The sequence below is a fragment of the Sinocyclocheilus rhinocerous genome, unplaced genomic scaffold (assembly GCF_001515625.1).
Source record: "Sinocyclocheilus rhinocerous isolate Xijiao unplaced genomic scaffold, SAMN03320098_v1.1 scaffold19, whole genome shotgun sequence".
NCBI lineage: Eukaryota > Metazoa > Chordata > Actinopteri > Cypriniformes > Cyprinidae > Sinocyclocheilus > Sinocyclocheilus rhinocerous.
This window is the reverse complement of record NW_015638975.1, coordinates 507,865-529,129: the sequence shown is the minus strand read 5'-3', so window position 1 is coordinate 529,129 and position 21,265 is coordinate 507,865. Positions and strand designations below refer to the sequence as shown.

The 21,265-nt window shown below is 37.8% G+C and overlaps 1 protein-coding gene and 1 long non-coding RNA gene across 10 annotated transcripts in view; one reads left to right on the top strand and one right to left on the bottom strand.

Annotated features, from left to right (window-relative positions):
* LOC107750483 (tight junction protein ZO-1-like) overlaps positions 1 to 21,265 on the top strand; it is a 145,667-nt gene that overhangs the window by 6,331 nt on the left and 118,071 nt on the right. For 6 of the 8 annotated variants that reach the window (XM_016565859.1, XM_016565856.1, XM_016565855.1 and 3 more), the window contains exon 1: positions 14,170 to 14,615. In XM_016565859.1, the coding sequence (XP_016421345.1) occupies positions 14,521 to 14,615 (95 nt within the window). In that variant the 5' untranslated portion in view covers positions 14,170 to 14,520. Of the gene's footprint in view, positions 1 to 14,169; positions 14,616 to 21,265 lie in introns of those variants that run through there. The other 2 variants (XM_016565854.1, XM_016565862.1) reach the window with 2 other exon arrangements.
* Positions 8,296 to 14,433, bottom strand: LOC107750485 (uncharacterized). Of its 2 annotated transcripts, XR_001641149.1 has the most exons (3): positions 14,361 to 14,433; positions 8,992 to 9,041; positions 8,296 to 8,905 (listed from the first exon to the last, which is right to left on the bottom strand). It is a non-coding gene; the product is annotated as an uncharacterized LOC107750485 (long non-coding RNA). The 2 variants fall into 2 exon arrangements; XR_001641148.1 differs by lacking the exon at positions 14,361 to 14,433 and having other exon boundaries at positions 8,992 to 9,245.

Genomic DNA, 21,265 nt, shown 5'->3' with positions numbered 1-21,265 from the left:
TTGCTGTCTATGGGAGGGTCAGAGAGCTCTCAGAATGCATCAAAAATATCTTAATTTGTTTTCGGAAGATGAACGAAGGTCTTACGGGTTTGGAACGACATGAGGGTGAGTAATTAATGACAGGATTTTCATTTTTGGGTGAACTATCCCTTTAAGCCTTACCGCTGCAGGCCCTGATGTTTGAGTGCCACGCCACATCTCAAAATCCAATCAACAACCTCTGCATAGAACCAAGTCCCCGACCTTCATTTATTTTTCGATAATCTGTTACACTTGGATGTACGTGACAACGCTAAAGAAAAGGTCTGTAGCTACTTCCTTTTTATCATGACTTTAAAGGATAAGTCCACTTCCAGAATAAAAATTTCCTGATAATTTACTCACCCCCATGTCATCCAAGATGTTCATGTCTTTCTTTCTTCAGTCGCAAAGAAATTAAGTTTTTTGAGGAAAACATTTCAGGATTTTTCTCCATATAGTGGACTTCAATGGCGGCCAGTGGGTTGAAGTTCCAAATTGTAGTTTCAATGCAGCTTCAAAGGGCTCTATCCCAGCCGAGGAATAAGGGTCTTACATAACAAAACAATCGGTCATTTTCTAAAAAAAAATCTAAATTTATATAATAAAATAAAAAATCAAATCAGTGGAACCACTGGAGGACTTGCTTTGTAATCAGCCATTTTTGCGGCGCTTTCTGAGCTCTCCTCTACACGATCCCAGCCGAGGAATAAGGGCCTTATCTAGCGAAAAGATCGGTCATTTTCTGGAAAAAAGTTATTATTTATACACATTTTAACCACAAATGCTCGGCTTGCTCTAGCTCTTCACAGATTACGTAATCCTGTTGGAAAGGTCACGCGTAGTTATTTCTTTAGTCTTTGAACTTGATCTCATTTTCTCCTCCAACTTTAAAATCATCCGGCATCGTTGTTTTACCTTTTTTGTAAAGGGCATTTGACTTTTCTTGCGTGTTCGCTTTGTAAAAACTGGGTCGGTACTTCCACCTACGTATATATATATATATATAAATATTATTATTATTATTATTTTTTTTTTTTAAGAAAATGACAGATCGTTTCACTAGATAAGGCCCTTATTCCTCGGCTGGGATCGTGTAGAGCCCTTTGAAGCTGCATTGAAACTGCATTTTGGACCTTCAAATCGTTGGCCACCATTGAAGTCCACTATATTGAGAAAAATCCTGGAATGTTTTCCTCAAAAAACTTAATTTTTTTGAGACTGAAGAGAGAAAGACATGAACATCTTGGATGACATGGGGGTGAGTAAATTATCAGGAAATCTTTATTCTGGAAGTGGACTTATCCTTTAAGTTTAGCTTAATATGGAGATGACATTTCAAAAGTAGTCTATTTAAAACAATGCTGTAAAGAAGTTAAACATCAGTCAGAAAGACCCTCCTTCAAAATGAGTCAAAATGAGTCAGGAGACTGTCTCCTGTCTCCTGTAGTTATGGACCAAGCCGGCTTGCCATGATTTGTGTGGGCCGTGCTGCGATGCTGTGCTGGTTCAGGTTTCTTCCTCCACAGGCTCTGGCTCTCGGCTTATTGGCTGACCTTGATGAGCCAATGCAGAAGTGGCTGGTGCAGCAGAAATATACCCCCTCCTTCCCGCTCCTGGCATTGGCATTCATTCAGAACCAGGCCTGATGCTGTAAACAGCTAAAATTAACAAAGGGAGGATGCTAAATTAATCACAGTGCAACACGCACACACAAGAGGCATTGCTCAGCATTTGGTTTCAGACAAAGGAAGCTCCTGAAGAACTTAAATTTAATTACATAAATTTAAATAGCTTGGCCTTGCATAATGGAAAAAGGAAGCTGTCTGATGTGTCTGAAAAGTGGACTAGATTTTAAACAAACGTGTTTGCCAAAATTTAAGAGTGGAAAACTGTACCTGTGCTCCTACTTCTCTCTCTGTCTCTATCTATCTCTCTATCTCCCTCTTTAACGTTTATAAAGTTGTCCCAGACAGTATTGGCACAACTCTAACCAATAAGTCTAAATTAATTTTTTTATTTTTTGACATCATATCTAACTTAGACGTAATGTTCTCATATATCTGTGTATCCAACATGATTACATAATGTGTGACGACACGGATGCACATCACAGAGTTAGTGCAAGACCAGCATTTGTGTTTAAAAATTGTATAAATATTATTTTTCAGAAAATGACAGATCGTTTCACTAGATAAGGCCCTTATTCCTCGGCTGGGATCGTGTAGAGCCCTTTGAAGCTGCATTGAAACTGCATTTTGGACCTTCAAATCGTTGGCCACCATTGAAGTCCACTATATTGAGAAAAATCCTGGAATGTTTTCCTCAAAAAACTTAATTTTTTTGAGACTGAAGAGAGAAAGACATGAACATCTTGGATGACATGGGGGTGAGTAAATTATCAGGAAATCTTTATTCTGGAAGTGGACTTATCCTTTAAGTTTAGCTTAATATGGAGATGACATTTCAAAAGTAGTCTATTTAAAACAATGCTGTAAAGAAGTTAAACATCAGTCAGAAAGACCCTCCTTCAAAATGAGTCAAAAAGTTGGGAATTTAGTTTTGAAACAGGACACTGTCTCCTGTCTCCTGTAGTTATGGACCAAGCCGGCTTGCCATGATTTGTGTGGGCCGTGCTGCGATGCTGTGCTGGTTCAGGTTTCTTCCTCCACAGGCTCTGGCTCTCGGCTTATTGGCTGACCTTGATGAGCCAATGCAGAAGTGGCTGGTGCAGCAGAAATATACCCCCTCCTTCCCGCTCCTGGCATTGGCATTCATTCAGAACCAGGCCTGATGCTGTAAACAGCTAAAATAAACAAAGAGAGGATGCTAAATTAATCACAGTGAAACGCGCACACACAAGAGGCATTGCTCAGCGTCATGTTTCAAACAAAGGAAGCTCCTGAAGAACGTAAATTTAATTACATAAATTTAAATAGCTTGGCCTTGCATAATGGAAAAAGGAAGCTGTCTGATGTGTCTGAAAAGTGGACTAGATTTTAAACAAACGTGTTTGCCAAAATTTAAGAGTGGAAAACTGTACCTGTGCTCCTACTTCTCTCTCTGTCTCTATCTATCTCTCTATCTCCCTCTTTAACGTTTATAAAGTTGTCCCAGACAGTATTGGCACAACTCTAACCAATAAGTCTAAATAAATTTTTTTATTTTTTGACATCATATCTAACTTTAGACGTAATGTTCTCATATATCTGTGTCATAAATCCTGTCCGTGACCTTCTGTCCGCTTGCCACCAGAGGTCGCCCTCCCATTATATTGACTCTCACATTACAAAGACTGTCACATGTCACTCCGGACTACATTTCCCATGTTCCATTTTACTGATTACATTTTCACCTGCAGCCAATTACACACACTATAAAATCGTCTAAAATAATCTTGCCTTGCCTGTTTTCCCGTGTTTGGACTATAGCCTGTTCTCTAGTTTAGCCTGTTCTCTGCCTGCCCTGTTCGTCCGATGATCACAGCGTCGCGTTCCGTCTCGTGGAGGGGAGCGCAGCTTCACTTCTCTGTCTCTCCGTAACAATCTGCTACATATTAATATAATTTAGAAACCTGTCTCTTATCCTTCAGCTGTTTCAAATAATATCAAGTACAAAGTGTGCTGTTTTTAAAACTTACAAGTTTATTTATTTATTTTTAAAAGGTTTTCAATTTTGTGCATTAATTTATTGTAATAATTCAATTTACTTGAAATGAATAGCTTGTGTGAGAATCTGTTGATGATCCCAGTCAGGGGCGTCATGCACTCATGATTTTTGAGGGGGCACGAGGGGGGGGGAGGGGTTGGGGCTCGTCATGCTTGTCATGTGACACAGCAGCCATATAAACGCTGTATAACTGATATAGGCTTATGTTTAATTTTATTTTTTCCTTTTTATTGGAAATATTTCCAAACGTGTTAACTAGGCTATATCAGAAAATATCTCGATTCTCAAACAAATGCGTTTTGCACCAGATTGTTATTTGATCTATAGCTAATGGGTGATGGGCAAAGTAGAGTAATAGTGTAATCTATTAACTACACATAAAGACCCAACGTTTTACTTAGGCCTAAGTACCAGATATGGGTGACATGCTATAAAATATTTTTAATACGACTGACTTTGTATTTAATGTGAATTTAATAACAAAATTAAGTTACTAACATTTTCATTTTACAGAGAGCAAAGAACATTTACATCATTAAAGAACATTTTCATTTCAGACTAGAAAGAGTTCAGGCACTCTCAAAAACTCCCATTTAAATCACTGAAGCTGTTTACACTGTGAAATGAATATCTTACTTACATTAACGCACATCTGCACTTTGTTGTTTACAGTCAGCGAGCAAGTGAACAAAACACCGCGTTTCAGCGATGACTCATCTGAACGTCTCTGATTGGCCATTGCATTCATAAGCTCAACAGAATCGTGTGTGTGAGATTGGTTATAATGCAGCGCTATACAAACACGTCTGTCTGGCTCAGCGCCAGCCAAAGCACGAACGCAGATTTGAATTTAGCAGCTGATGCTGTGCCGCACTGAACGGTCTCATCACACCGGTGTGATTGTACCAAATATAAAAAATATTATTCGGCTATTTTTTGTCTTTTGGAAGTTGCATTTAAAATCCACTTGGCTCAGAAATCTGAGGGGGCACGTGCCCCCTCACTTTGAATGGGCATGACGCCTCTGATCCCAGTTCTGTCATTTATCATGCTTACAAATGAAATTATGTGTGAAATTTTTTGCCTCAAGATTACTTGCCTCAAAATGAAAGTCATACATTTTTGGGTGAACTATCCCTTTAAGTAAAAATTGGCAAAAAAATGTGTAGGAGATACTTATATGATGTTTATTCTCTCATGTCAAACTGTTGAGATTTTGTATTATTTATATACTTTATTTTATTTTTATTTTTTTGCCTTCAGCTACAGTGTCCTGATGCCATGGCAACAATGGGACCCTTAAAACTGCACCCAAGAGTCTTTTTTCAATAGCACATTAGTAGAACCATCTCTCCATTTAGTTTTCAGACCATCATTTATCCAATGATTGACATTGACGAAGTGTGCACATGCTTGAATTCTAATGGACTCACATCTAAGCACGTACACACCACACACACAGTAGACATTTGCAACTTACGTAATCACAGTGCATTGTCCTATATTTATGTAGATTTCTGTATCCAATCTACTAATTTTGAATAAGGAAAATGAGCTTTCCAGAGAGAATTTCTACTGGACGAGTTGAAAATCCATTCACCTCATCACCATGGAAACACTGTCAGATTCTGAGGACCCCCTTGTTAAGGAGAAGTCGCTATTCCAGCCTGTATACGCTGAAGAATGTGTTAGTGCACACCACTTTCTTTTGTTTATACATGTACTGTAATATCTTAACAACTTCATTTTATGACTTTATTCTCAGAAAAGTCACACTGATTGATTATTTAAAAAAAAACTTAAATATTATAAAATAAAAACAATTTATATAAAAGATATGATTTTGTATAATAGTTTAATCATAAAATGTGTTTTTTTTATTTACTGTCAGATTCTGAGGACCCCCTTGTTAAGGAGAACTCGCTATTCCAGCCTGTATACGCTGAAGAATGTGTTAGTGCACACCACTTTCTTTTGTTTATACATGTACTGTAATATCTTAACAACTTCATTTTATGACTTTATTCTCAGAAAAGTCACACTGATTGATTATTTTAAAAAAACTTAAATATTATAAAATAAAAACAATTTATATAAAATATATGATTTTGTATAATAGTTTAATCATAAAATGTGTTTTTTTTATTTTAAGAACAATTACTGATTTTTATTGTTCACCTTCCCTGTGTCTATCCATCTGTCCAGTTACTAGTGGCTGTTTCATTTAGCGTTTTAGGGTGTGGGTGCAGAAAGTTCAGTTGCTCATATGTTTGAGTTTCTTCCAGACCTGTACGACTCCAGGAGCCGTCAGCACTTTTCTCAGTGTGGGGAACTAATGACTAAAGAGAAGAGGTGACAGGAGAGATGATGAAAGAGCGAGTGAATGAGAGATGTAGGAGGCAGGTGACAGAGGCAGAGTGGGACTGTTGCGGCCTCATGCCTCACTGCCCTTCTGTCTCTGCCCGCTATGAAATGCCACAGCACTCTGCCCTTCCTGTCTGGCACTTCCCCCTCACCTGCTTCGGCTGTCCTCTGCCTTTTTCCCTGCCCTCTGGACAACTGTCATAAATCACTTCTCCAGTCCTGCCTCATGGCTCGACTTGTACTGAGCTCTTAGCCCAAGACCTCGACCCCTGTTTACTTCTTTTAGCCCTGGGTGACAGCGAGTCCCTCCTGCATACATGAGGTCAGTGTTTGAATTATACCAAAGTGTTCAGAGAGGCCCAGGAAGAAATAGGTCTTAGAAAGCATTTCCTGGAATTCTGAAAAACAGGACTGGAACGTCAATATTGCAAGTAAAAACAAATTATATTTCAAGTGATGTTTAGAATCTGATCTTCACGTTCTACTGTAGTCAACTGCTGTTAAAGTTATTATATTCTTTGAATTTTGGCAGTTATCACATTTCAACTTTACATGCATACATACATGCATTATATATATATATAAATTAGAAATATGCTTTGATACAGCACTCTGTGAACAGCCACCCCTTTCAGTAATGACCTTCTGTGACTTACCCTCTTTGTGGTGGGTGTCAATGATTGTCTTCTGGACCATTGCCAAGTCAGCAGTCTTTCCCATTATTGTGGTTTCAAAGAACAAGAGATACCAGGAATTTATACTGTAGGGATGATTTAATGAAACTCAAATGTAAATATTCTAATATTTTGAGATACTGGATTTTTGACTTTAATGAGCTGTGAGCTCTAATCATCAAACTTAAAAAAAAAAAAAACTTTTTAAATTTTTTCTTTTACATGTAATGAATATAGAATATATGAAAGTTTCACTTACCCCCCAAAATTTTTTTTGAAATCTTTTTCACGATATTCAAATTTTTTTGAGATGCACCTGTATATATATATAATGCACACACACTACCAATCAGTATGATTTTTTAAAGAAATTAATACTTTAATTTAGTAAGGATGCATTAAATTGATCAAAATTGACAAGGTAATTATTGAATTCTTTTGAACTTCTCTTTACCACAGTTCCTGAAAAATAAATGTATCATGGCTTTTACAAAAAATAATAAGCAGCACAACTATTTTTTAACATTGATGTTAAAAGCATTAATGATTGAATGTTTTTAAACCATTGATGAAATGTTTCTTAAGGAACAAATCAACAAATTAGAATTATTTTGGAAGGATCATGTGACACTGAAGATGGCTGTTGAAAAATTCAGCTTTGACAAAGGAATAAATTCCATCTTGAATGAGATATATTAAAACAGAAAACAATTTAAATTTTAATAACTTTTCACAATAGTACAGTTTATACTGTATTTTTAAACAAATAAATGAAGCCTTGGTGAACATAACAGACTTCATAAGAACATGAAAATCTGTTGTAAACATACAAATGTTTGACAAGAGAAAAATGCTGGATGTGTTTGTTCTTATTTATTTGAAGTTGGGGGAAAAAAAACAACTTTTCTGCATAATTGTTTCCTGGTTCTTTTGTTTGTTTCTAAAAATATCCAAATCTGTATGTTTTTTTTATTATTATTTTCCCCTCTGAAATGAATTGGTAACAATGAGAACAGGGATTTGTTTTCCCTTGTGCCAAACCACACCCTCAGTATGTGATGTGATGTATATGAGCAGACAGCACTGCAAATATCAATTTCAATTGTAGTTAACGTTTTCTAATATTTCTTTGCAGTAATCAGTCTCAGTGTGTGTCCACTTCCTGCTCTAACAGCAGTGACCAGCAGTGATCCGTTGACCCCCTCAACCTGCTTTTAGAGTCGACTAGAAGGGCTATGACAGGAACTAGAGGGTCTCGACCTCATCTAACCTCTCCGTAATCCGAACACTTCCTGATGCCTCTGGAGGTATTGGCTCGTGTGGGAAACTGTAGCGTCAGAGATTAACCGAGGCGAAAGGAGGAAGAAGAATAGGAAGTGGTGTATTCCAATGGAAGCTCGTTTACATGCATTTTAGATTACTTTGTGCATATTTCATATTACAAGTGTGCCAGCTGTCAAAATGGCGTGCTCATTTTCTGGCATGTAGTAAAGCTAAAGTCTTTGTGGAAGGATTCCCATGCTTAAGTATAGATTTTTTTCTGTGTATGCATATATTATGTTCATGCATGTTAGTATTAAATGTCCCAGTCCACAGTTTTCATGCCACAAGGGAGCGGGTGATGGTGTTGACTGGGCGTCATTTTGTCATGCCGATTATGAGGGGGTTGCTATGTGAGGGTTGAGTTACAGTGGTCCTTTACGACTAGCAGCTGGTGGACGGCACAGTCTGTCTCTGTTGCCTGACTTCACCCGAATCTGCTTAATAAGGGCATCTGTTTGTTTATTTGTTTGATTTTCTCTCCCTATGTAGCAGCATTCATCTTCTCATTAGTCTCTGTGTGCGCTCATATTATTGGCTGTCTCTGTTAGATTTCCATCCGTGATTGAATGGAAGGGGCTGTAGTCCAAGGCTTCAGAATTAATCTCGGCACGGTGGGTCATGTGATTAATTGTGTCCGCGGGCCAGTTGAGGGTGTAACTTATGGCCGAGGATAATCAACACGTTCAAATGCGCCGTGTCCCCGGGGGAAATCTCCATCTTAAAACCATCCGGTGCTCCTCAAAGCAGGGACAAACTACGACAAGTAGTTTTTAAATGCCAGCTTTAATCAATGCGTGTCCTCTGCTCAGCATGCCAGTCGCCGTCTTCTCAGTTAAGCACCTCACTGTCACCTGTGACTGAAAGGTGTGAGGTTTTAATAGGAAAACCTGCTGTGGCTGTCTGCTGTTGTGCAAGTGTGAGTGTACCAACCACCTCTCCTGACCTTGGGCTACTTCTGCTGCCCAGACTCCTGCTTGCTGGTGAGAGACCGTCCTGAAACACATTAAAACACTTTTAATGTGATGAGTAAATGAGATAGGAAACACCAAAAATGTGGTATGCTGGATGAGACGATGTCACTTAGATTGTTTGACCTTTTCTTAAATGACATTATAAAGTATAAGTAGTTCTTTAGAGAGTTCTGCACAATTTTAGCAAAGATGATAATTGGCTGGGACACAAGTGTCAGCTCTGTGCTCGAATTTATTAAACATATAAATTATGTATTGCAAAAAGGCCAGTGCAACATGAATTATGCAGTGTTTATCATTGTAATTAGAACGGATTAGACAGACTGAACTGATGATGATGAGCATAACATGCATTTTCAGAACTTCGTGTCCTACGATGTGTGCGTTCTGTGTGTCTTTAGATGTGCAAATATGAATAGAGTGTTTGTTTAAATGCATACTGTTTTACTTGTCTGCATAGCTCATGAGTAGAATAGGACAGCTATTATCCAGGTCTTCATTTTAAAGCCTTGATTTGAAGTGTCTCAAGGACCTGTCGGGAAACGAGTATTGACGGAATAAAAGAGACAGAAAAGTCTATTTTCTTTCTTTTATTAGAGACCTCAGGGCATGCAAGTTGCTGACACGCCACTTTCTTTCTGACCTTCATGCTCTCTGACCAGGATGGACGTTCTAACAAGAGAAACTTGCCTTTTGGTCATGTGATTCCTACATGCCTTTAATGCACTTGTATTTGTTTTGTTTCTGCTGTCACATGTCATCAAAGACATTAAAGGGGTCATATGATGCTGCTAAAAAGAACATTATTTTGGGTATTTGGTGTAATGAAATGTGTTTATGCGGTTTAAGGTTAAAAAAACACATTATTTTCCACATACTGTACATTATTGTTTCTCCTCTATGCCCCGCCTTTCTGAAACGCGTCGATTTTTACAAAGCTCATCGGTCTAAAAAGCGAGGTGTGCTCTGATTGGCCAGCTATCCAGTGCGTTGTGATTGGCCGAATTCATCAAGCGTGTGACAGAAATGTTACGCCCCTTACCATACTGTGATCCCGTCTCCCAGCAGGACAAGACTCAGTCCAGCTGCTCTGCTCGTGCACATCCCATCATCGGTTCTCTTTTAGCAGTTCAGTCAATGTACTGTTTGGGCGGCGTTATGCAAATCTTCTCACATCGTGACGTAGACATGTGGGGTGTGTTAGAACGAGCCGTTTTAGGTAGGCGTGGTTGACTCTTAACTTTTATAAAGAATATCTCTTTGGATTTGAGACTTTAGTCTTTGCAACTTTACAGATCTTCTTTATGCACCAAGAGCTTGTAACACTCCAAAGAGAAAGGAAAAATTGAAATCGCATCATATGACCCCTTTAAATTTATATTCTGTGCAGTTATCCTCTTGCTTCCCACTATCCTTTTATATCCTTTTTTACTGTAAAATATAAAATTATTATATACCTCTCTCTATATTATTATTATTATTATTATAATAGTATGTATGATATTTTGAATTAACTGAAAATTTTAAGTTTTAGTCATTTTTTCAAGCTTTGACAAGCTTGTCGTTTTTTTATTTCATTTTTAAAATACTTTTATTTAGCTTTAATTCATTTTTATTTTAGTTTTAGTATTTTTGTTTTGTGTAAATTATTTAATTTGCCATGGCAACATTTCTAATTTTAATTTAAAGGGCTAGTTCACCCAATAATGAAAATTACCCCATGATTTACTCATCCTCAAGCCATCCTAGGTGTATATGACTTTCTTCTTTCAGACAAATACAATCGAAGGTATATTAAATAATGTCCTGACTCTTTCAAGGTTTATAGTGGCAGAGAATGGCTGTCTATATTCAGCAGTCCAAAAGAAGTCCAATAAAGTGCGTCCATCCATCATAAAAAAGTGCTCCACATGGCTCCCGGGAGTTTATAAAGGCCTCCTGAAGCGATTCAAGGCATTTTTGTAAGAAAAATATCCATATTTTTTCCAAAACTTTATAAACTGTAATCTCTAGCTTCCACTGACTGTCGTACGCACGTTCACGAGAGAGTGGCGTTCCAGCGGATGGCGTAGGACGTAGCGTAATCTCCAGTGAGAATATGCTAGTCTCATGAGAAATTTTGTTTACAGGAAAGGAAAACCAGTCTCCTCTTGGCTTATACCACATAGTGATGTAGACATGTGGGGGTGTGTTAGAACGAGCCGTTTTAGGTAGGCGTGGTTGACTCTTAACTTTTATAAAGAATATCTCTTTGGATTTGAGACTTTAGTCTTTGCAACTTTACAGATCTTCTTTATGCACCAAGAGCTTGTAACACTCCAAAGAGAAAGGAAAAATTGAAATCGCATCATATGACCCCTTTAAATTTATATTCTGTGCAGTTATCCTCTTGCTTCCCACTATCCTTTTATATCCTTTTTTACTGTAAAATATAAAATTATTATATACCTCTCTCTATATTATTATTATTATTATTATAATAGTATGTATGATATTTTGAATTAACTGAAAATTTTAAGTTTTAGTCATTTTTTCAAGCTTTGACAAGCTTGTCGTTTTTTTATTTCATTTTTAAAATACTTTTATTTAGCTTTAATTCATTTTTATTTTAGTTTTAGTATTTTTGTTTTGTGTAAATTATTTAATTTGCCATGGCAACATTTCTAATTTTAATTTAAAGGGCTAGTTCACCCAATAATGAAAATTACCCCATGATTTACTCATCCTCAAGCCATCCTAGGTGTATATGACTTTCTTCTTTCAGACAAATACAATCGAAGGTATATTAAATAATGTCCTGGCTCTTTCAAGGTTTATAGTGGCAGAGAATGGCTGTCTATATTCAGCAGTCCAAAAGAAGTCCAATAAAGTGCGTCCATCCATCATAAAAAAGTGCTCCACATGGCTCCCGGGAGTTTATAAAGGCCTCCTGAAGCGATTCAAGGCATTTTTGTAAGAAAAATATCCATATTTTTTCCAAAACTTTATAAACTGTAATCTCTAGCTTCCACTGACTGTCGTACGCACGTTCACGAGAGAGTGGCGTTCCAGCGGATGGCGTAGGACGTAGCGTAATCTCCAGTGAGAATATGCTAGTCTCATGAGAAATTTTGTTTACAGGAAAGGAAAACCAGTCTCCTCTTGGCTTATATCGAAATCCTCCGAAATTGTTCTTTACAAATCCTTGTTTTGTACTTCTAATACGTGACCAATGTTTTGTTTTGCTCTCTCCTCTGTGCTTCCTTATTCATCACTTCTCACCGGTGCTTACACTACGCCGACGTCCTACGTCATCCGCCTGGAACGGCGTTCTATTGTGAATGCACGTATGACATTTAGCAGAAGTTAGAGATTACGGTTTATAAAGTTTTAAATATGGATATTTTTCTTACAAAAATGCATCAATTCACTACGTTTTAAATTACTAGGCTATCCCTTTAAGTTAGAGAGAGGGAGAGAAAGAGAGAGAGATTATTCCTGATAAATAACTTATTTCCTTTAAAATATGTATCTGATGTACTTAACACCTCTTTCAGTATGACTCATACAGTATTGTAGTTGCTATATTTAGTATGACTTGATATGATTCATTAGTGAGGCTCAGTTCAATAGCTTAGATGCACATAATTGCTGGGGAAAAGTGCTCTTATTACTTTCAGCTCTATTAGAAAATAAATGTGTTGAGAGTTGAGACAAAGTTATTAGTGCGCTTATTTTCTTTGATATAAAAGTACTGCAAAAAATCCCATCAAATAGCGAAACTCTCAGGCTCCACATAATCTCAGTGATATTTCTGTGTGTGTCCTGGTGTTTGACCTCACTGAAGTGCATCTCTCTTAGTCATGCTTAACCTAAAAAGGTTAATGGGCTCTCCTGTGGGACCGAGGCGCTGGTGCGCTCTCAAACCACTGCCTGGTCGCATTTCATTTTACTCCGTATAGCTTGTGGTTAGGTATTTCCTGCAATATTATAACACATAGAAGATCAATTACTGACTTTTTGTGAGTCACAAAATTCCTTTTGTTGTTTGACAGCACAACAAATAGTTGTTCCGCACACCCAAGAGGTCCATTATAATAATCAATTAATCTCTCTCTACACAATTACAATGGACTCGCTAATCACTCAATTCCATTTCTTAATCGCATGCCTTTTTAAGTGTAGAGCCCCCTCTCCCAATCCCCCATCTCATTTAGTGCTTCAGAGGCCTAAAGGTTAAGGATCTGGGCGTCCTTCAGGCCCATGTGGGCAGGACCCAGGAAGAAATAACGGTTACTGAAATTGCTATCCAACACAAAGCACTCAAATGCAGGTACAAGTAAAAAAGTGTCTGTTGAATGGCAAAAACATTGCTTAATTAGGAAATCAAAGGCACTTACTATTGATCCTATTGTATGTCCTGGTTACCTGAAAGCATATGACTAATAACGTTCTTTTGTCTAATGGCAAAGTGCCCTTTCTAATTAAGCCAGTGCTTTAACTTGGTTAAGGCAGCCAATGGTCAGGCTAACAACGGCTGCCCTTTAGACCTCTGCGGTATCAGATGAGGGTTACTTAAGCAGATTGAGACCGAAAGAAGGTTAGCAGGTAGCCATTGTTATGGCTCTTGTTTAGGTTTGTTGCTTGGGACAGAATGATGCTTTACATGGATTAAAACAGCACTGTTGCATCCCTATGCGTTTGGTTGCAAAACTTAATCTGTGTATCCAGTTCATTTACTGATGGTTATGTGCATGTGTTGGGGATTAAAAAATGTATTGTGCCTTCTCTCCGCTTCTTCACGTCTCCCTCGCTCCTATTCCTGCATGTCTCCCATCCCCCTCTGCCATTAGTAAACACCGGTCACAGAACTCAAATCACAGAATGCTCAATTTTGATCTGATTTGCATTGAGATGTTTTTGTGAGCTGGATGAACCGAGTTGTTTTGTAAATCATCTGACATTGTTTAGATACTCTGAAATCTATTTCCGTGCCATCTGAGAGACGCTCTCTCGCTGTCTGTGTCTCTCGCTCTTTGCTTCTCACCCCCACTTTTGCTCTTCCCGAGCATGTGCACGTCTCTCCCTCTCTCTTTCTCCCTCCCTCTCCCTTGTCTCTCTCTTTTTTCCGCGTATATACATGCACACTTTTCCTCTCTCCTACCTCACACACAACGCTGTCACTTGCCGCTGGCTTCTGTCAGAGTTTCTCTCTGATTGTTTTCAGAACAGAAAGTGCTTCCCGAGGAGCGCGCAGAAACAATGTGCCGCTCCTGACCAACACTGAATGGATTAGCTGGCTATTCAGAGCACTAATGAGATTACAGAGTCACAACAGACATGGGTCCTAGCGGCATGGTACCTTTTGTCGCGCTTCTTGAGGAGTGTTTTCCTTGTCAGTCCCTCAGCACTGGAAATGGCGCTCTGAAAGTGAACGAGGCGGACCCGGCGCAGTCGGATGCCAGGGAATAGACGCGCACAAGCTCACCTATGTTGGTTTCGTGGTGGTAGTGGTGGACAATATGAAGTACCAGAAATACATAACAGTGATGCAGATGGCCATGGGAGTGACAGCCTCCAACAAAGACGACTGCATCCCTCCGAAGAGACAGCTGTGGTGAGTAGAAACTGAACAGTTTGAGAAGTGAGCGAGTGAGTGTGGAATGGGAGGAGAGTGAAGTGTGACGTGCGCCGAGGTTTTGTCAAACACAAAAAGGGAAGAAAAAAGAGATGGAGAAACTGTTGCATTTTAATCTTGGACAGCACAATTAGAGCTGTTATGCTTACTTTTGTTTGAGTTTTTGTTCTTTTCTTCTCTTGAACCCACCTTTTTCATGTCTCATGTCTGAATTTTTTTTTTTTTTTGAATATGTTTTTTTATTTTTGTCTCTTTGATACGTTGTTGTGCTGTAACTCTCTCTCTTCGTACACTGGTGATAGACTGAATTGGTCCTTCCTTGGTATAATAAAAGCTAACATATGGACCAAGAAATAATGTTGTTGAGCCTGAATAGCTGAGTTAGCGATAATAAACCATTACAAAAAGGAATTTAATATTTTTGTAATGATATTTTGCATTTGCATTTGACTTGGTTATTTTTTCATTTTCATTCTCCAGTGCCTCCACGCTGAATGCACTCAGACAGCTTATTAATCACATGGGTGCAGCCACTCAAATCCATTTAACAATTACCTCTCAGTGCATTTGCAACATTCTTCCAAATGAAAGAACAAAATTATCCACATCCTCTGATTTTACAGCGGCATGTGTTCATTATCTTAATGATATTTGTGTGCGCTGGTTGAGTGGATGTTGAAGCTGGTTATTACATTATTATATTACATTTATATTATATTGCATACTGTACCTCTCTATTTTTGTATTATTTTTTTTTTTTACTTATTTTGAATTGTACTTGCTTGTTATATTCAAAGATCAATCAGAACATTTCTGTTCCATCCGAACACCTGCTGACACCCAAACCGGTGGATTGTGATTGCTCACATCTGGTCCTCAGAATTCAGACTCAACCCTGTGTTGTATGTTATGCAAACCCACATTATCATTTAGTATTTTAATGGGGCTAAAATTTAATCTGTTATGGAATGCAATTAGCAAATGAATTCCATTGATGAATGTTTGAGGAAGTGAGGTGAATCTGGAGAAGATAATAGCCTAGTTATAAAAAGCTTCCATTTGGGATACAAATGCATTTCTTTCATGCTGTCCTTACGGCATTTAATCAATTTTATTATAGTGTTCCAGAGATTAAAATATTTAAAATAAATAAATTGATTTGTATATAATATATACATGTTAAGCACTTGTTGTCCAAATAATATATAAACCTTTTATCTTGTCACTTGTGGTCTCCTCAAAAGATTCACAAGGGTGTGTCGTGTGTTGGCACCACCACCTCCCCATCAGCACAGCAGTCACGTGCATTGATAAGGGGGGTGGGTTTTTCATCAGAATTATGTTACATTATTGTCGTGATGGAGGCATCCATCCAACCAGCTAGCCTGCAGTTATTGGCTCTCTGCTGGTTCCTGTTCATACCGTAAGCGCGGCAACCGAATGTGTTGACAGTGGGAGGTGACCGTTGTATTGCACCCTCCCAGATGTCTGTTGCCTCCTGCAAGCCAATGTTCTCCCACCTGCTTAATGATGCATGAACTCACCCAGAAGCATCACACCCCCAAACTGAGTGTTGAGCAGAGTGGATTTTAATTGCAACTTCCAGAAAATATGTTTTGCCTTTAATGATTACATGATCATTGTAGGTACAAAAATAAACCCCAAAACAAGAAACCACCAATCTGCAATTCTAAATTTGATTTAGCCATCATCTACCGGTCCTCAAGTCACTTGAAACTCAAAAGCAAGACTTTATTGTCCAAGGAACAATTTCAGTTTCCAAGGAACGAGTTTGAACCCGAGCCCTTTTTATATTAAACAATGAATGTAGCTCTAGACTATCCAGTGTTACAAAAGTACATGTTTTCCTGTTGGGACACTCAGTCAAACAGTATAATTAAGTGATATGTCATGTGTCACTTGTCTTTTGAAATAAGTGCGCAATGTGGTGAAAAATTGTAGTCCGATTCACACATACACTGAAAATTTCCACTCAGAAATTGCTAGTATATTTCACTAATAATTACAAAGAAGTGGCAAGTAACTTCGAAAAAAAATTTTTTTTACAGTGTGCATGCTGGATGAAGGCGAGCTACAATCACATTATGTGAGGTCTGTTAAAGTCTGATATCACAAAAACCGAAGACAGACAGTAGAGTACATTTTATTGATTGTGTCAGACTGAAATACAACTTTTAAAGTGCGCAAACACTTAAAAAGAGATTCAGAGTGTCAAAACTGACAACGCTGAGCTTCAGTTACTCCACTAGGCACCAGAGAGGAAATCTCAGCACTGATTGACACTGATTGCTCTCCATGTCCTCAACATTGTCATTGTCTCAGAGATGTGTGGTCAGGATAAAATAGCTCTGTTTGTTTTTGACACACACGTTTTCCACTCTGCCGTGAGATTGTAATCTCCTTTCAGATGCTTTATGGCACTGTGGGGGACAGATTACCCTGGGTTTACTGCCTCATCCCTGCCTTACGGCTCTTGCTCCTCTGCCGCCCCACAGCCTCCTCGTGTGGAACGTCTTTTAAGGAGGGTTATGTGTTTGAGGGGTTGTAGGGGGGATTCTGCTTAAAGTTGGCGGTGAGTTGGCCACTGTAATCACATTTGGGATTGATCTATTGGGTAAAGCAGAAAAAAGAGCGGGAAATGTGGAGATTGGGAATTGGATGTAGAGAGTTATTAACACAAACCTTCCTCACAAAACATTAAATGAAGTTAAACATAATTCAAGTGCCCAATTATGATAATTTAGTTAAAGGAATAGATACCCAAAAATGAAAATTTGCTGAAAATTTACTCAATAGATGTTAGCGCCATATTTACTTTTTGACAGGAATGAAAACAAGGCTGTGATGGATAGAAGTACATTACGTTCAATGGATTGTACTGTTCTTTAACAGCATGCCAAATGTACAGTCTTTTAGGGGAAAAAAATTCTATAGGCAAAATCTCTCACAACTCTCATAAAAGAGTTGTGAGTTGTAAAAATGATTTGCTCTAGGAGCACAATAAAGTGTGTGATATTATGAAGACTGTAAATCCTTTACAGCCTTGTTTTTATCCATGTTAAATTCAATATAACATCTAACCTGACTAAGGTCTATATTTATTTTTGGGTGAACTATTTGTTTAAAGTTAATGCAACACAATTTTTCTCTCTATTAGCCATTTGGTTATAGTCAGGATTTTAATCTGTTTAGCTCTACAGCACAACACTGTCCTCTAAAAGTGTCCCACTTTATGACTTTTAAACCTGTACCTTAACTTCTTAGTCATGACTCCTTTAAAAAAACAGCCCACCGGGAGGGATGATAACATAAGGCCTCAGAGTTTTTGCTCCTTGTGGGCTGGCCTGGACGAGTATGACCCCTCTGATCCTTGAGTCAGATCTGCTTTCAGCTGGGCTGACTCATAGTACTCACCATATTGACCTGCAGGATAAAAACAACATGCAGTTGGTCACCAAGCTGAAGCTGCAACCTGAGGGTGTGACACAATGCTTAGTCATAACAGCAGTAAGTGTCCTGTTTCTATAACACTCTTCTACAGGACTATCATGCAAGATGTTCCACAGAAACTAAGTACATTTACATGAACTTTGAAATTTGATTTTAGTCAGACAAAAGTAATAATCTATCTTTTTATTTTACCTGAATCTTGTGAAGTCAGACTAAAATGCTGTCCAGCATGTATACAACCGTTCAAAATGTTTTTGAAAGAAGTCTCTTAGGTTCATTAAGGAAGCTCTTATTTGATTAAAAATACAGTAAATGGTAACATTGTGAATCACCTCTGTTAGAGCATGCCGAGCATGGTGCGAGTGATCACACATCCTCGGCAGTGGGATTTATTTATTTATTTTTGGCATTTTATGTCTTTATTTAGATAGGACAGTAGGTGGACAGGAAGTGAAGTGAGAGAGAGAGAGATGGGGATAGGATCAGGAAAGGTCCGTGAGCCGGGACTCGAACTCGGGACACCCGAAGCGCAACAACGCTACATGTCAACGCACTGCCCACGGGGCCATAGGCACTGACGGCAGTGGGCTATTTTAACATACACAAATGACTATAAATGTGATTCTGCATCAGTATATTGCTATTGATAATGAGGCAGTCAGATTTAGTTTCACCTCATCGTATAAGCATCTTGTGTTGATTCATGGCAGAAAAAGACTGAATGGATTTATTTTCTTTACTCACTTTATTTAAATTTTATTTCTTTAAATATGTTATTAATCTATCTAATTATATGTAGATTTATCTAAATAATTATTTATATTAGGGTTGTCAAGTGATTCAAATTTTTTATCTTATTAATTTCATGATGTGCTGATTAATTAAAGAATAATCCAATATCAGTTTAGGCTGAGAAAATTAACCCCCAAAAGATAACTTGAAGTCATTATTGTGTTAAATGGGGGGAAAAAAAACTGAATAGACATTACAAAAAGTAGAATAGAGAATAGAAAATATAGATTTTTTGGGGTATAGTTACACTGACTGTTCTGAGATGGCGTGAATGCATTTACGCAAATAGAATTACATAAATTATGCTGAGATAAATGGTTTTAAGAAAAATGAAATGATTCTTTATGAAACTAAAAACCCTACCAGCAGGTGGCAGCAAGTCACTTTCTTAATGAGTGAGTCATTCAGTCATTCATTCAACTGATTGGTTCAAACGGTTGATTCATTCAGAAGCAAAGCAAGTGACTGTCTATATGAATTAGTCATTGAATCATTGGTGTACTCATTTTTTTTTTCCAAAACGTGGATTCATTCAGTAACGAAACACCGCGGTGTGTTTAGAAGTTTATATATTATATATAAATTCATATATTATTACATATTTAAAATATAAAATATTATTTACTTTTATGATATTAAATATAGTACAAAAGTAGTATATTAAAAATGCATTATACATCAAATTCATTAATATGGTATTTAATAATATATATTTTTTATAAGTAATATCATTTTAACAAATTATTTAATTGAAAGGTTAATTTTATAAATTCATGCACTATTTATTATATTATTTTATATCTAATAATAATTTATAAAATGAACACTTCAATTAAATGATTTGTTAAATGTGTAATGGGTGTGTGGTACAGTAATCAGTGCTTGCAGGATCTCCCAGTGCCAGTGACCTCTTAAAACACTCACACTGAGCTGGAAGAATTGCTATTTCTAGGCAAGACTTCATGTAACATTCATGAAGCTCACCTCTTAGAGGAGTCGTGAGGAGTGTTTTTCCTTTTGAAGGAAATGCTCTTGTTTGTTGTGAAGTTGAGAGGGGTGGATAAACAGGGCAGACTGCTTAATATTTTAGTGCATTACCCTTAAGGGCCAAGGAAAGGACACTTCAAAATGTAATATTTTCCTGGCCTAAAAATAGCTGCAGCTTAGACATTTTTCACTTTGCACAATAATGCTAGAGCCTCAAAAAGTGTGATAAATGATCAGCATTTTACTGTGCCCTTTTTTACTGTACCCATCTCTGCTCCTGTTTGGGGACCTGCTCTCTGGTCTTGTTTTACTTTACACCTTGTCTTGACCAGACATGATAAAGCAACAAGCGACAAAAGGGTTCTTTTCCATGTTATTCTGAGTTTTAGAAAGCCAGGGCATTTCAAACTTTTTTATGCCAGGGACCCCCAAGTATTAAGAAGCCCCTTTGCAGACCCATTTATAATGTGTGGAAAAATAGTAAGCATCATATTTAGACAACATATTTCCAAAATTCAATGATTAGCTTTTATATGTCTAAAATAAATGATTTAACATTTATATGTTAAAATATTATAGAAATATTTGAGGTAATTGTTAGAATGGTTTTCTAAATACTTGTTATGTGACTACATTATGAGTTTAGTTAAATTCTTACACTCTTGTACTGCAGAGGGTTTAAGCTTCTGCTTAGTACAGTGTGTGAATGAGTCCCCAGAATAACAGACAGTGTGTGTGTGTGAGAGAGAGATGAGAAAAGGGAGAGAGTGAGCTTGGTGGCAACAGAAGCCGGTCCAGATTGAATGCGGTGCTCTTGGGTTTAGTGCAAATCCTCTAGGGATCGTGGGCAGTGTGGAGGTCACAGGAGAGAAGCCCAGCTCTGGTGCTCTGCCTGCCAATCAGAGGGATTCACAGCAGCAAATGGGATCCAAGGCTCTCACTTTGGCCAGACTGCTCTCTGGTTTGGGGAATGAATTGTTGAGTGTGTTCTGCCAGGGAGTGAAAGAGCACATGTATCAGCCTGACCACCATGTAAAAATGAGGAAGTGGACAGAAGGGCCACTGTCACTCAGCCTGTCTGCCCTTTGGGAACAGAAACTGGCTATGGAGGATATGGAGGAAGATGGATCCTGAAAATTCACAATTGGAGTGGCCTATTTGGTCAGGTTTAGTCTTGGGTTTAGCTTTTTTTTCTGTACAAAAAAATTCCCTCTTAAACAGGAATAGAAGTTCTGACACACATGTTCAGTCACCGAACACATTTTATATTATATTTACATGCTGTTAATTTAAATAATGGTGGCGCTGTCTGTGTAAACAAGTGAACAAAAATATGCAATATATATAAAACGTGATATGTCATGGGTGTTAAAAAGATT